At 34.4% G+C, this 14,333-nt stretch overlaps 1 protein-coding gene across 6 annotated transcripts in view; it reads right to left on the reverse strand.

Annotated features, from left to right (window-relative positions):
• RBBP8 (RB binding protein 8, endonuclease) overlaps positions 1–14,333 on the reverse strand; it is a 94,542-nt gene that overhangs the window by 49,317 nt on the left and 30,892 nt on the right. For all 6 annotated transcript variants that reach the window (XM_074340242.1, XM_019741272.2, XM_074340243.1 and 3 more), the window contains exons 3-4: positions 11,648–11,690; positions 6,714–6,809 (exon numbers count right to left, since the gene is read on the reverse strand). In XM_074340242.1, coding sequence (XP_074196343.1) covers positions 6,714–6,809; positions 11,648–11,690 — 139 coding nt within the window. The remainder of the gene's footprint in view (positions 1–6,713; positions 6,810–11,647; positions 11,691–14,333) is intronic.

Genomic DNA, 14,333 nt, shown 5'->3' on the forward strand with positions numbered 1-14,333 from the left:
ATCTACAATTTTGGAGAACTAAAAACTGTAACAGGGAAAGATACGAAAGAGTGGAAGAAGAGATCACTGTTTTCTTTATAACTATACAACTTTATAATGTACATGCATTACTTGAATACAAATTCAAAATGGAAAAACAGAGAAAATTAAGCCAAATAGTGCACTATACTCCTTTTCATGATAGCATTTTAATTTAATAATATTATATTCTAGTAAATTTTGAATAAAATCTTTTTGAGAATTAAGGTACTAAAAGGACATACACCTTCTTATCTTTCTGTTATAATACTTAACACGTTTTCAGGCTTTCAAGCATTTCTAAAGCTTATAGTAAAGTCTATATATGCCTTTAAAATTCCAAATGAAATAAGAATAGTCTCTCTAGTACAAAACCACAACACTGTTAAAATGTTTTAAGAAACTCAATTTGAACTATTTGCTTTAAAATACTTCATATTTCATATTTATATTTCTCTTTTAGATATGTTCACATTAACACAAAAATATACAAATAAAAAAAGAAACAACAGGGTGGCCGGATGGCTTAGTTGGCTAGAGCGCAAGCTGTGAATAACAGGATTGCCGGTTCAATTCCCACATGGGCCAGTGAGCTGTCCCCTCCACAACTAGAGTGAAGACAACGAGCTGCTGCTGAGCTTCTGGCGGGGCGGCCGGATGGCTCAGTTGGTTGGAGCAAGAGTGCTCAACAAGGTTGCCAATTCAATTCCCGCATGGGATGGTGGGCTGCGCCCCCCTGCAACTAAGATTGAAACCGGTGACTGGACTTGGAGCTGAGCTGCACCCTCCACAACTACATTGAAGGACAACAACTTGACTGATTGGAGCTGATGGGTCCTGGAAAAACACACTGTTATCAAATATGCCCCAATAAAAATTAAAAGAAAGAAAAAAGAAAAACAAATAAAAGATTTGTTCAAATTAATAGCTTGGGGTCCATGCAATAAACACTCAAATAGTTGAACTGATCATGGTAAATAATTTACACACAGAGCTATTAAGCTATAGAGGCCAAAGAGCACATGACAGAGCACATGACATTGAAAGGTCTTTGAAAAACACTGAAGGAGTTAAATGGCATTAAACAATTTTAATGAATTATTTAATGTCATTTACTCATCAGTCTGTCATCAGAAACTAAACACCTTATTGTTTCTAAGAAATTATATCTTACATAGTAAAATGTTATAAAGTATAATGGAAAACAATCCCTTGGGACCCCTAGATTCCAAGTTCTAAAATGCCACTGCCATAGACAGTTACAAAGTAAAGCAATATTCCCCAGCTTATTTAGTACTTCCAGAGTTCTCCAATCAACTGCCATTCTTGATAATAATATCTGTGAGTCAACTCCTAATTGCTCACTGATCCTAGTTTGAATTTAAATGGATCTGAGAAAATATGCTAGCTCCTATTTCCATCAGCAGGGTTCCATTGCTTTCCTCTTGCCTATCTTCCACTGTGGCTGTCAGAGAAAGAAAAAAACTGCCTCAATTTCACAGGAGAATGCAATTTCAGTAGCTATAAACAGGTAAAGGGAAAGAAGAGTAATTCCACTTGTAAGAGCAGACAGCAACATGTGTTCTGAGTTTTTCCAGTTTGTTCATAGAGATGAAGAAATAAAAGCATTCATTTTGCAATTAAAACTTATCAGATTAACAATATGCACAACTGCTTTCTATAACCCAAAAAGATTCCTGAAATTTATTTATTTTCATTCAAAAGAGTTTTTCACTGAACACTTACAATGACTAGTTAAGTGCTATAAATACAACAGTGGCCAACATAATATCACATCTTTTAAAGAGCTTACAGTACACTAGAGAAAGCAGATTATAAAAATATAATTACAACAAAGTATGATTCATATCTTGACAGTGGAAATACAGGGTACTATGAAATATAAAAGCACACAGCAGAACTTAACCTAGTCTAGGAAGTCAGAGAAGGTCTGATACTTAAATTCAAATCAATGAGTAAAAAGAGTTAGCAAGACAAAAGAGGACATTTGGTCCAGCACTTGAAAAATAGTTGTAGAACTACAAATCCTCTAATTATGAGTACCAATTTTCCCTTTTAACGACGGCTGAAATATAAGATGAGTTTCCTGATTGCCAAAAATGCTTTTAAAAATATTAAAATCTACTGGACAACTACGTTTTAACTGCTTTGTTCAGATTCTTTTTTTAAAAAGTGCATTCTATCTACTTTTCTAGCACAGTGACTGTTTCTTAGATTTAGTGAAATACTTTTGTCCCTTGAAAAAGTTTGTAAATGTAATAATAGTAGCAGTAAAACATAAACAAGCCACAAAAATTTAGAACTTTTTATTATCAAGTTTACCTTTACTGGGTAATTCCTTTCATTGAAACATTTCACAATATTTTCACAACATTAGCATAAGAAATAAGAATCACTTCCTGTTATGAAGTGTAGAGAGCAAGTTTCAGAATTGCTATTAGAAATTTTAACAAAATACATGTTGCTTTATAAAGGTCTTGGCAAAACATTAATTTTTATAGATTTTTAAAGCTTGCTATAGACACCATTCTTACGTATGACAAAACTAAAATGAAATTTTACATAAGATAGAACTTTAACAAATGCTACCTACTTACTTAAAGGTACTATTTAGTTAGTAGCAATTTTAAAAATAACAAAAAATAAACAAAAAACTGCAAAGAAAACAGGCTAGATAATAGGCAATGGTGAAGATTATCTCAGAATATCTGTTTGGTATCTTTAGGTCAAACACAAATACTTTGAGATGATCAGTTAAGATGTAAACTCATTTGTACAACATTTATAAAATTAAGACAACATACAGACCAGGCATGATGAAATAGTAGAAACTGGAGAATCTGAAGGATCAAATTTAACCTAATTATACATTAACTATGTGACCTTGGGGTTTCTTAACTTATTCCCAGCTCAATTTCCTCACATGTAAAATGGATTTACCATCTACCTTAAAGCATTAATGTGAAGATTAAGTGCTAAATGCCTGGGTTCAAAGTATGGGTTCAAAGGAAACCCTTAATGCATTATCAATTCCTACATAAAAAAGTAATGGTCAGATCTAGATCATTCTTGGTTTAATTACATAAGGCTTACTGAAACGAGGGATAAATCTTAAAGTACACCCAAAAGAAAATTTCAGATTTGTATTTGAAGGAGAGAAAAAGCATGTGTATAAATAAATGAGCTACACTCCTTGCCCCATCCCGCTTCCACCACCAAATACTACGTAATGAATTATAGGCCCACCTACCTAAGGACATGAAGGTGAATGGAATGAAAGGCAAGAGAACATTTAGGATAAGAAACAGCAGAGAACATCATAACCACATGAAATTAGTGACCACAGACCGAAAATAGAAAAGAATTTAGTTTTAAGAAACAGAATTAAAAAAAGATATATATATATGTATGTGCATATATATCTACCTATACATATCTATATCTATATAAATATATGCATCTATATAGATATCTATATCTATTGTTCTCTCTATATATACGTCTATCTATCTATCTATCTATCAATCATTTTTTCCTCCCCAGGCACACCACTCCCTCTGCATCTCCACATGTTCACCAATCTGAATATGCCACAAAAAGATAATTTTAACAATTATCTTTAACAATTATTTAAATATATTAACTGAATAAAAGAGAGTAATTTAGAAAATGTATCAATAGGAAGGGTGGGGGTATTCATCCATATTTTGCCTCAGAATGAGCCTGGGGAAAAAAATTCATTTAAGGAGGGAAACACAAAATGCAAAGAATAACAGAACTAGAAGTCCAAACTTTAAATCATAAACTGAAGAAATGATCGGAAGACACTAGAAAGGAGTTTCTTCAAGGCCTAAGATGAAGAACACTATCTGGGGGATGAAATGGAGAGGATTGTTTTAAATCAATTCAAGCAAAACACAATGAAAACACCAGCTTGTGATTTTTTTCAGTGGGATCTTTGGGACCTAAACTTGCTAATGACCAACTGAACAGGAAATGTGCTGGAAGTAAATAAATCAATAAATAAATGTGCTGGAAATAAATCAAGTCCTTAAGTGTGGCAGCCACAAAAACCATCTCTCCTTCTGGGAGAAGTAAAATCACTGGCTCCTGCGGTGCTCTGAAATCCTTCACCTATTCATACAGGTCAACACACTAGGCATTCCCCAGTCAGGTGCCAGCCACTGAAGCAGTGGAGCAGGTACTGTGGCTCCAGGACTCCCAGTGGCCTTTCTTAAAATTGCAATTCAGTCTAAGACCTTCCTTTTCCCCTCTCTTCAAAAGGGTCAGATATATGGAGATCCCATAGCTCTCCCAGCCTCCTCCAACTCCCTCATTTACCCTATAGTTGTTTTCCCCGAATAGATCTCCTGAATGTCTAATGTCATCATGATGTTTGCTTCTCAAAGAACCCGGAATAACATATTTAGTTAAAGCCAACCTTAAAATTTTCTTGATGTAGGAATCACTGAGCAGAAAGAGTTTCTAATCTTTTGCCATTACTACCATTATTATAGACGGGGAAGGAAGAACCTCATTGCTTGTGGAAAGTGGTGGAGTGGTAGAGATGAGAGAAAAAAATATGGTGAAATAAGAGAAGGAAGTGCTTCAATTGCTGGAGAGTTAAAGGCTGAGAAACATACGCTTTCCACCCTTCCTCCCAAATCCTCTATTACATATACAGAGAAAACACCTCACTACACTAAGGGAGGAGTAAGTGATGACTTCCTTTGGATCCCGCACTGAGGGAGAGACAGGTATGGCTGGCTTTCTAGCTTCCTACCAGCTCAGCTGGGAGAGACTACATCTGGTTGGGGTAGACTACAGCGCTAAAGGCTAGAATCCCATTCGCCACTTAGGAGGGATATTGTAAGGCTTTTTAAACTTCTATTATGTAGTTTTACTAGCATTATCTCCTTTAATCTTCAAAACAGCCCTGTGAAGAAGGCAGTATTGTCATGCCATCTGTTCCTGGCTTCTTCCCTACTCTGATAATTTCTCTTTCTCAGTCTTTTTTGCTGTGTCCTTATTCTTCACTAAACCTTCATTATGCCCAAAGATTCAGCACTGAGACTTCTTTTATTCTCTTCCTACATTCTTTAAGATGTCCTTAGGAGATCTTAATCAGTCCTCAGATTTTAAATACCATTTATATGCAGGTGATGACTTTCAAATTTGTTTCTCTACCTCTTATCTCTCCAGTTAGTTTAGACTCACATATACAGCTACCCATCTGACTTCTCCATCTGGATGAAAAAGATGCTATTAGTACACTCATGTCCCTTTAACATTCCCCTTAAACCCTCCAATGGCTTCCCATTACAATTAAAATCCAAGCTTTTTGCCCATGTCCCTAAACAATCTAGTAATTTCCCACCTTTCCAATCTTATCTATCATTCATCCTCCTACTCATTAAGTTAGACCCACAGCGGACTTTCTATTCCTCCAATATTTCAAAACTTATTTCCACCTTTGGCTTTGCATTTGTCTGCTTTCTTTTTATACCCAGTTCTTCAAATGACTGGCTCTTTTTCGTATAATCCAGGTCTCAGTTCAAATGCCACCTCTTTAGATGAAGGGAATCAGAATCCCTTCATCTCCCAATGCCTGTGGTCACTCAATTACATCATTCAATTTTATTTTTTTCATAGCACTTAAAATTTAGAATTATCTTATTTGTATGACTCACTTCCAACCTTTGAAAATTAAATATTGGTTTGGTAACATACTAGGGATAACATCATCCCCAGCCCCTAGAGCAATACCTAGAACATAGTAAGGACAAAACTATTGCTGAATCTAAATTAAGGATACAGTGTGAAGTTGGAATTCAAATTCACATCTATGATTCTAAAGCACATGGAACTTTATTCCACAATAGGCTGCCTATTTCAGTAAATGTTCATCCACTGAGATAGTACTTATAGAAGATTATTCAACTTCAGTTTGCATACGTGCAGAATATTAGCTTATTTAACCACTAAAGGCACCGTAGCAAATTCAAAGCACCAGCCCTCTGTAACATAAACAAAAATAGTAATAAATGAAAAAATACTAACTATCAAGAAAACAAGAAACATTGTTTATTATAGATATTTCAAGGTCCTAAATAGCACTTACAGTTCAGGCAAGGGAACACAGCAAAATCAGGAAGTCTTTACTAACATATGGTGTTAACCTCCTAAGAGTGGGAAAGAAAGAAGTCTGTACGTGGAGGTGAAGTAAGTGGCAGGTGTTTCAAAAGAAGCGGCAGAATTTCAAAAAGAAAAAGTCCTAGACTGCCTGGAAATGAAAACCATGCATGAAAGAAAAAGAATGGCAGCACTAAGAAAACAGGAATACAATTGTGAAGCAGTTTCCACCCAGCTAGAAGTAAAAATGGAATTGAAACATCAAATGAATTAGAACACTGCTACTGGTAAGCACATTCCACGTAAAACACCAGATAAAGAAACACCATTTAAAGGGCAAATTGATGTGATTGCTGTAATTAGTGAAAAAACAAACTTGTAAGAGTGTATCCTTAATTTCATAAAGTATTTATCCTAAGTTGACGTAAGGTTGGGAAAAAGATCACTTTCAGTCCCAGAGTTGATTACAAATTAAAACCAATGTACTTTCCACTAAGGGGGAAATCATCTCTTACTCAAGAATATCCAAGAACCAGACTCACCGATCTTCCAGAACTTTAATGGTTTCATGCAGGCCTTTCTGTTGCTCTCTCAGCTGTTGATTTTTGGTGAAGAATTCTTCAAGTCTTTGTGCATCTCTGAAAGTCAACAAATAAGTTTTTTGTTTTTTGTTTTTTTTAGGGAAAAATTTTCTCACAGGATAGCTCTGTCATAAGAACTCCAAAGTATGGTCCCATCACTTACATATATATCATGAATTTGCTGTATCAAAACAAACAACTTAAAAAGTAAGGTTTGAATATCTTATTAATCAGAGTTCAAGGTATATTAGAATTTGCTCTGCAGTATTTTTATGTACTACGGAAGTACTATCTTAAGTACCAGGCATTCATTATATAATGCTGGAACACAATGAAGGAGTGGATTGTGTTCCACCATTGACTCAACGTTGTTGTCAAAAGTGCCATTAAAATGTACACTCACTGTTTTTCATTACTGTCTACATTTGTTAATGTACTGAGTTAATAAAGTAGGTACTCTACTCATATCATCTGTCTTTCCATTATGGGACATTTATACTTTCTATTTTATTAATCTCTGCGCTGCTTAAACTTCTACCTGGCATTACTTTTAAGCCAGGGTGTATAGTGGAGTGGAAGCACACGAACCCTAGATCCTGATGCCTAAGTTTGAATCTAAGCTCTGTCATTTACCAGCTGTGTGACCCTCACTCTCTGTGCCTCAAAAAATGTGGATATATTAGTATCTACCTCATGTACAAAGACTAAGTACTATATATAGCATGCAGAACAGTGCTGGCACACTGTTAAGTTCTATTTAAGGTGTTTATTATTACGATTTTATAGTCAAGAAAAAACAGACATCTAACGCTTTCTTCTAGTAGATTACCTGGTTACTTTCCAAGGTTGTGTAATATTTAACACACTATCATATTTTTTTTTAAAATCACATTATTATATAACATATGCATATATTTTAAGAAGATTCATTAGAAATTTAATTGGGATTTTTCTGTGTGGTCTTGAAGTTGAAAATATAGACTACTGTAGCTCAAACATCTACCAATCAACTTTGAAACATTACACTTTTAGTATCAGAAAAGGTCAGAAAGAATCAGACGTCCTATGTAGTGTTATTATCTACATAAAATACATAGAATAACTCTGACAAACAGTAATTAGCTACTTAGTTTGGTATGTTAAATCACCACATCAAGTCACCCACAGCATTCATCTTCTGATTAAAAATGCTTGTAGCAACTATCACTAGCTGTGCTATAAACAAAAATGAAAATGAAAAAAACAGAATAAGTGTATTTCATAATAATTTTTAATCTCAGACCACTCAAAATATTTTCACCGCTGAAGAAAAGGCTATTTATTCCTAAGTGAAACAAAGATATTTTCCTTTTGATTTCTAGTGAATAGAAAAAGAGAAATTTTACTTAACACGAAAATAATCTGTTTTCCTCGTCCAACTAATACAATTTCATTATTTTGTTTTGGAATAACTTTTATTATAGGGAGAACTTATACACAGAATTTTCTGTATTTGGATAATTTTAACACATACATACATATACATAAGGTAATATCATCAATAGTAATTAAAGTACATTAAAAAACTGAAAGGTTTTTGATATCCATATTGTTCACAGAAACAAAATTTGTGCCATAAAAGTAAACCATGCCTTAAGAGCTGCATTGGCTACTATTCTCTGAGTCACAAGAGTAATTCTCTGAGCCACAAGAGTAGTACTACCGTGTTTCCATGAAAATAAGACCTAGCCGGACCATCAGCTCTTAGCACATCTTTTGGAGCAAAAATTAATATAAGACCCAGTCTTATTTTAATAATATAATATAACATAACATAACAATATAATATAAGACTGGGTCTTATATTAATTATTGCTCCAAAAGACACATTAAAGCTGATGGTCCGGCTAGGTCTTATTTTCGGGAAACACAGTAGTCTAAATGCAGTTATACTTTTGGTTGCCTATCCAACAGTCATCTTCTTATTCTTTGCTATAAGAATGGCGATTTTTTTTCAAAATCCAGCAGCTGTTTGGAGGGAAGTTGATCTTCTCTCCAGACTCAAGGGATGAATCTTAAAAAATGGTTTTAATGTTTCAGCTTAAAATAACTTCAGACTTACAAGTAAGTTATATACATAGAACAAAGAGTACCTGTATACCTATCATCATCTGGCTTCTCAAAGTGGTAATAGCTCATATAATCATAATACAATTATCAAAATAAAAAATTAACATCAATACAATACCATTAACTAACCAACAGACCTTATTCAAATTTTGCTAACTATCTCTCTAATATCATTTTTCTGGTCAAGGATGCAATCCAGGATCCTACATTGCATTTAATGTCATGTCTCCTCATCAGTTTTTTGTCTTTCACAGCCTTGATGCTTTTGAAAAGTACTGGCCAGTTCTTTTGCTGTCCTTCAACTAGGATTTGCCTGGTCTTTCCCACGATAAAATCCCATGATAACATTTTTGGTAAGAATACAACAGAAGTAATGTTGTGTTCTTCTTAGTGCATCATACGAGGAGGTACATGAGGTTGACATATCTGATCACTAGTGATATTAACTTTGATCATTTGATTGAGATGAGATCTGCCTGGTCCCTCCAACTGTAATACTATAATGTTCCCTTTACAATTATTACCTATCTTGTGGGAGATACTTTGAGTAATTTGCAACATTTACAATTATTGTTTTTCATCATACTTTCACTAATTTTAACCTAATTGACCATTCTTGCCTTCAACAATTATTGCTATCTTTTGCCAAATGGTGATTTACTATTTCTAACATTCTTTCTACATTTAGTAATTGGAATTCTACTAAAAAAGGATTCTCCATTTACTCCACGGGTAGAATATTCATTATTATCATTATTTCATTGTTCAGATTGTCCTAGATTTTGCCATTAGGAGTTTTTTTTTTTAAGTTCTCTTTTGTATTTTTTCAACATTTCCCCACTGCTTTATGCACATTTCCTTATTTTCTGGCATCACAAGATGTTCCAGCTCATCTTGAACTTTACATACCCACAAGCCCTAAAATCAGACAATTCTCCAAAGAACCTGATTCCTTTTACTGGAGAATCCTCTTTGGAAATCAGTATCTGGGCTTTAGATGTGCTCATTACCATTGGGAATCACTGTTTCTACGCCCTCTCAAAGGACCACGCCTAGGAAATGTATATATATCCTCACAAACATTAATACATATCTTCATCTATTTCTATATGTATCCATCTCTATATTAAAAACCATGAATTCATATTAATAACTCCAATTCCTACCCAGCAGCGTAGGGTTCATCCTAACCTTCTCTCTTTTCTTATTTGTAACTCCTTTCTACTAACAGTGAGAAACCTGGCTCTGATTATCAATAATATATTTACTTATTTGCTCAATCCTAGAATACATATAAAGTACTGTCATATCTTTATTAGTCTAAGTGAATCCTGTCAATTTAATTTTCTCTGCCAGTTACTGTTTAAGAACGTACACAAAATAATCATCAGTGAGTTAGAGGAAATGTACTGGAGGCTGCGTCTGGAAAACTTTTATAATTAGTAGAAAGGGACACAGGGAGGTTCTGCAAGTGATAACCAGGATGACAGCCATCTTGCCATTTTGCATCAACTGAAGGCTAACAGGGCAGCCAGAACGCTGAAGATGGCAGAGAAAAAAGACAGAAAGAACTGGAGTCTTTGATGATTCTTGAGTCATTGAATAACCAGTCCTAGACTCTCCCTACTTTGGGCCTTTTATATGAAAAAATACATATTCTTTACCGTAAAAGTCACTTCTGGTGTTTTTTTTTCCCTCTCAGTAAGAAACTATCCTAATAAGATACACATCCTAAACTTACTATTCATAAATAAATTTATTTAATTTACTCTATAAGAAACATCTCTCCATTATGGGAACTACACACAGCTCTACTGCATAAACAGAAAAATGGATTATTCTACGGGTAGGATATTTTAAAAAAACACACCTTTAAGGTAAGAACATGTACACTATCAATAGTGCAAAGCATTTAAAATTATCACTAATTAAGAAGAATCATAAAATTATTCTTCAAAAAAACTGTTTTAAAAATTTAGTATTTTGTATTTCTGAATCTAAGTCATCTTCCAACATGACTTTGTAGGTGTAAAGAAGAACTTTCCAATATTCATTATTCATATTATAATGAAGAAAACAGGTAGGTGTGTTTGATGGGTGGTTGGTAAACTGGCTTTTGGCTATAGCCTTGGAGGCTTTAGGAATATGAAGTAACTGAGACCCATTGGTATATACCATAAAGCAAATGCAGTATTAGTCACAATGACCACAGCTGTTGTTATAAGTAATAATATTCTACTATATCCTGAATGTGGAAGCTCTAAAGAACCATGAGTGAAATATGCTCTTGACTTAGAAAATCAGATCTGATTCTGAGCTTAACAACCAAAACAATTTAGGGGAACAATTTAGGGAAATTGGTAATTTCAAATGAGTTAAAAGGGGTCTAAACTACCCATTTCTTATAGGACCTTAGAAATCCCAGAATTATTCTTCTCCCCCATGTAGTATCTTAAATTCCAGGGGTTAATGATAGTTGAGAAAAGAATGCTGTTGACAGATCAAAATGAGTTTACAGATCAATTTCCATCTTAATACATCACAGAAAATAATTACATATTAAAGTTATGTTAAAATATAGATAGAAGCAAATGTTACCTAAGACTACTCAAAATGACTAAGTTATTCTTTTTACCTTAGAATTTTGAAAAACTCACTGTCAACTAAATATCCAGCGTCCACATTAACTAAAGCTAATTTCCTTATAAATAAGACATTGAGGTCAAATAGGACATTGATATCAATTACTTACTAATAAGACATCAGTGTTATATATTGATACTTACAAAATTCGTTCTTTTTTCAGTTTGTTTACTTTTACTTGTAAACCTGAAAAAGAAAAAAAAAAAACAGAGTACTTTATTTATACATCTTACCATTTCTAAAGCAGTTAATCTACTCGTAAGTTTCTTTACGAGTCTAATGCTACACTATTAAGTCACTTGAATCTGGCCTCTAAATAATGAGCTAAGTCCCATTAGTTTGAAAAGGGTTACTTTTCCTTACTTGTAACCTGAGGTCACAAAAGTGTATCTGTAACATATTTCTTTTAGTCTATTATATGACAGCCAAATAGAATGAAATTTTCTCCGCCTAAAGTGAGTTACTTCCTTTCTAATAGCAGGGGCAAGCATATAATTAGAAGTTCACTATAAATGAAGGTCTATGTTCTGACACAGCCAGTGTACTTGCTAACAGCAGCAGTGCTTATGTAGGCTCAAGCCTTCTTGGATTAAAATAGACTGTGGCAGGAAGTCCTGGACAAGGAGCAAAATTGCTTACAAAAAGCATTTAACAAAGGGCACTAGTGTTTTTAATCTCAAGATATCTGTTATATGTATTTTTAATTTTAATTGAGACTGAGACAAAAACGTAACAAAAGACCACTGCCTCTGGGACTTAGGTAATTATTGTTAAGAAAGCAGGCTGACAGGCAAGGAAGATAAAGACAAAATACAGCAACATTTCTAATTTTCAGAAACAATAATTAAAAGGAGAAAAACAGCCATTAAACAAACATGGATATATCCAACATCACTAGCAACTAAATATAAATCCAAACCAAAAGAAATTACTTAGCAAAAGTATAATACCAAATGTTGATAAAAGTGTTGTAAAACTATACTCCCAAACTTTGCTGGTGGTATTATAAATTGGCACAATTCTTTTGGAAAGCAATTTAGCAATATATAACAGGACCCTTTTTCATCAATATCTCACTTCTTGGATTCTAACCTAAGAATACATTCCAGACCGCCTCCCACCCCTCCTCCTTCTCCTACATTTTCTAACTTCTACCAAACACCATCACCACAATTAATTTTAGGATATTTTCATCACCTCAAAAAGAACTCTGTACCCCTTAGCTATCATCCCCCAGCTTTTCCAACACCCCAGCCCTATACATCACTAATCCACTTTTTGTCTCTATATATTTGCTCATTCTGGACATTACATATAAATAGAATCTTATAATATGTGGGTGGGGGGGGTGAAGAACACATTCCAAACTATAGAGAAACCCATAGTTACAAAGAACACTGAACAATTTACAGTAATATAAAATAAAATAGGGACATGTTTAAATAAAATATATAACCACTTGATGGAATATATAGCTGTTAAAAGTCAGTAAAAAATTAAGTCTATTTAGCAACATTTAAACTGGTTTTCTCGGGCTGGCCCGGTGGCTCGAACACTGTGCTCCTAACGCAGAGGTCACTGGTTCAATTCCCACAAGGGCCAGTGAGCTGCGTCCTCTACTGGAGCTGAGCTGCCTTGAGCGGCTGGCAGCGGGGAGAGAGCGGCCCTGAGCTGCTGTGAGCCCCTCGACCAATGACGGCGACTGACTGCCTCAGTGGAGCTGTGTCCTACACAAATAGACTGAGAAACAACAGCTTGAACAGGAGTGGGGGTGGGGGTGGGTGAGCAGAGGCGGAAGAAGGGAAAACAAAACAAAACTGGTTTTCTTGATGTTCTCTATTTTCTGCGATGTGATTCTCATAAAAGGGGGGGAAACTTCTGTGTGTACTTTCTCTGGTACTTAAATCAATCTTTTTACTATTCTATAATTTTCCCAGTTGTGGATATTTTATTTACTTTAAAAAATAATAACTAGAAAGTTTTAAAAATTCCATATCTACTCAAGAATTTATTTGGGGCAGAGTTAGTCCCCAGTATACAGCTATAGGTTGACTGATTTCTGAAAAATCAAAGATTTGTTTGTCTTTGGTTGTTTATCTATGGATTCTAATAAGTTATACATTTAGAATAGTTTTCCAGATAATATGTATAGAAAAATTAATAAATTTGTCATATCGAAGAGGATTTTTCATTATCTGTTTAATTTAGGACAATCTTTTGAACAACATAAGACAAGTAAGAGTTTTAAAAAACAAACCACCATCATCCCTTCCATGATGCTAACTGGAGATAAAATTAAGTCACATAAATACTGATAGGGAAGTCACCTTTTCCTATTGCCCCAAGTGGTAATGAGTTAATGCCAAGAAATTCAGATATTATGATAAAATAAAGGGCCTGGAGAATTTTTTGTGTTATACTTTTGCCCTCTATCTCAAATTCCATCTCTAGATAGAAGAAACACAATCCTATAGGGTACATCCTATATGATTCCACTTAATGTAACATTCTTGAAATGACAAAATGATAGAGATGGAGAGAGATTATGGGTGGCCAAAAGTTAGAGGGATTGAGGTGGGAGGAAGGTGGCTGGGGACTTAAAAGGGTGGCCTGAGGAATCCTTGGAGGAATTTACACGTGCTTAAACTGCACAGAACAAAATACACACGCGCGCGCGCACACACACATGTAAAAACTGATAGAATCTGAACGAGCCTGGTAGACTGTATCAATGTCAATTTCTTGCTTGTGATATTGTTACAGTTGTACAAGATGCTACCATTAGGGAAACTGGGTAAAGTTTATATAAGAAATCTCTTTGTATTGTTT

This window comes from Rhinolophus sinicus, linkage group LG09 (assembly GCF_036562045.2).
Source record: "Rhinolophus sinicus isolate RSC01 linkage group LG09, ASM3656204v1, whole genome shotgun sequence".
NCBI lineage: Eukaryota > Metazoa > Chordata > Mammalia > Chiroptera > Rhinolophidae > Rhinolophus > Rhinolophus sinicus.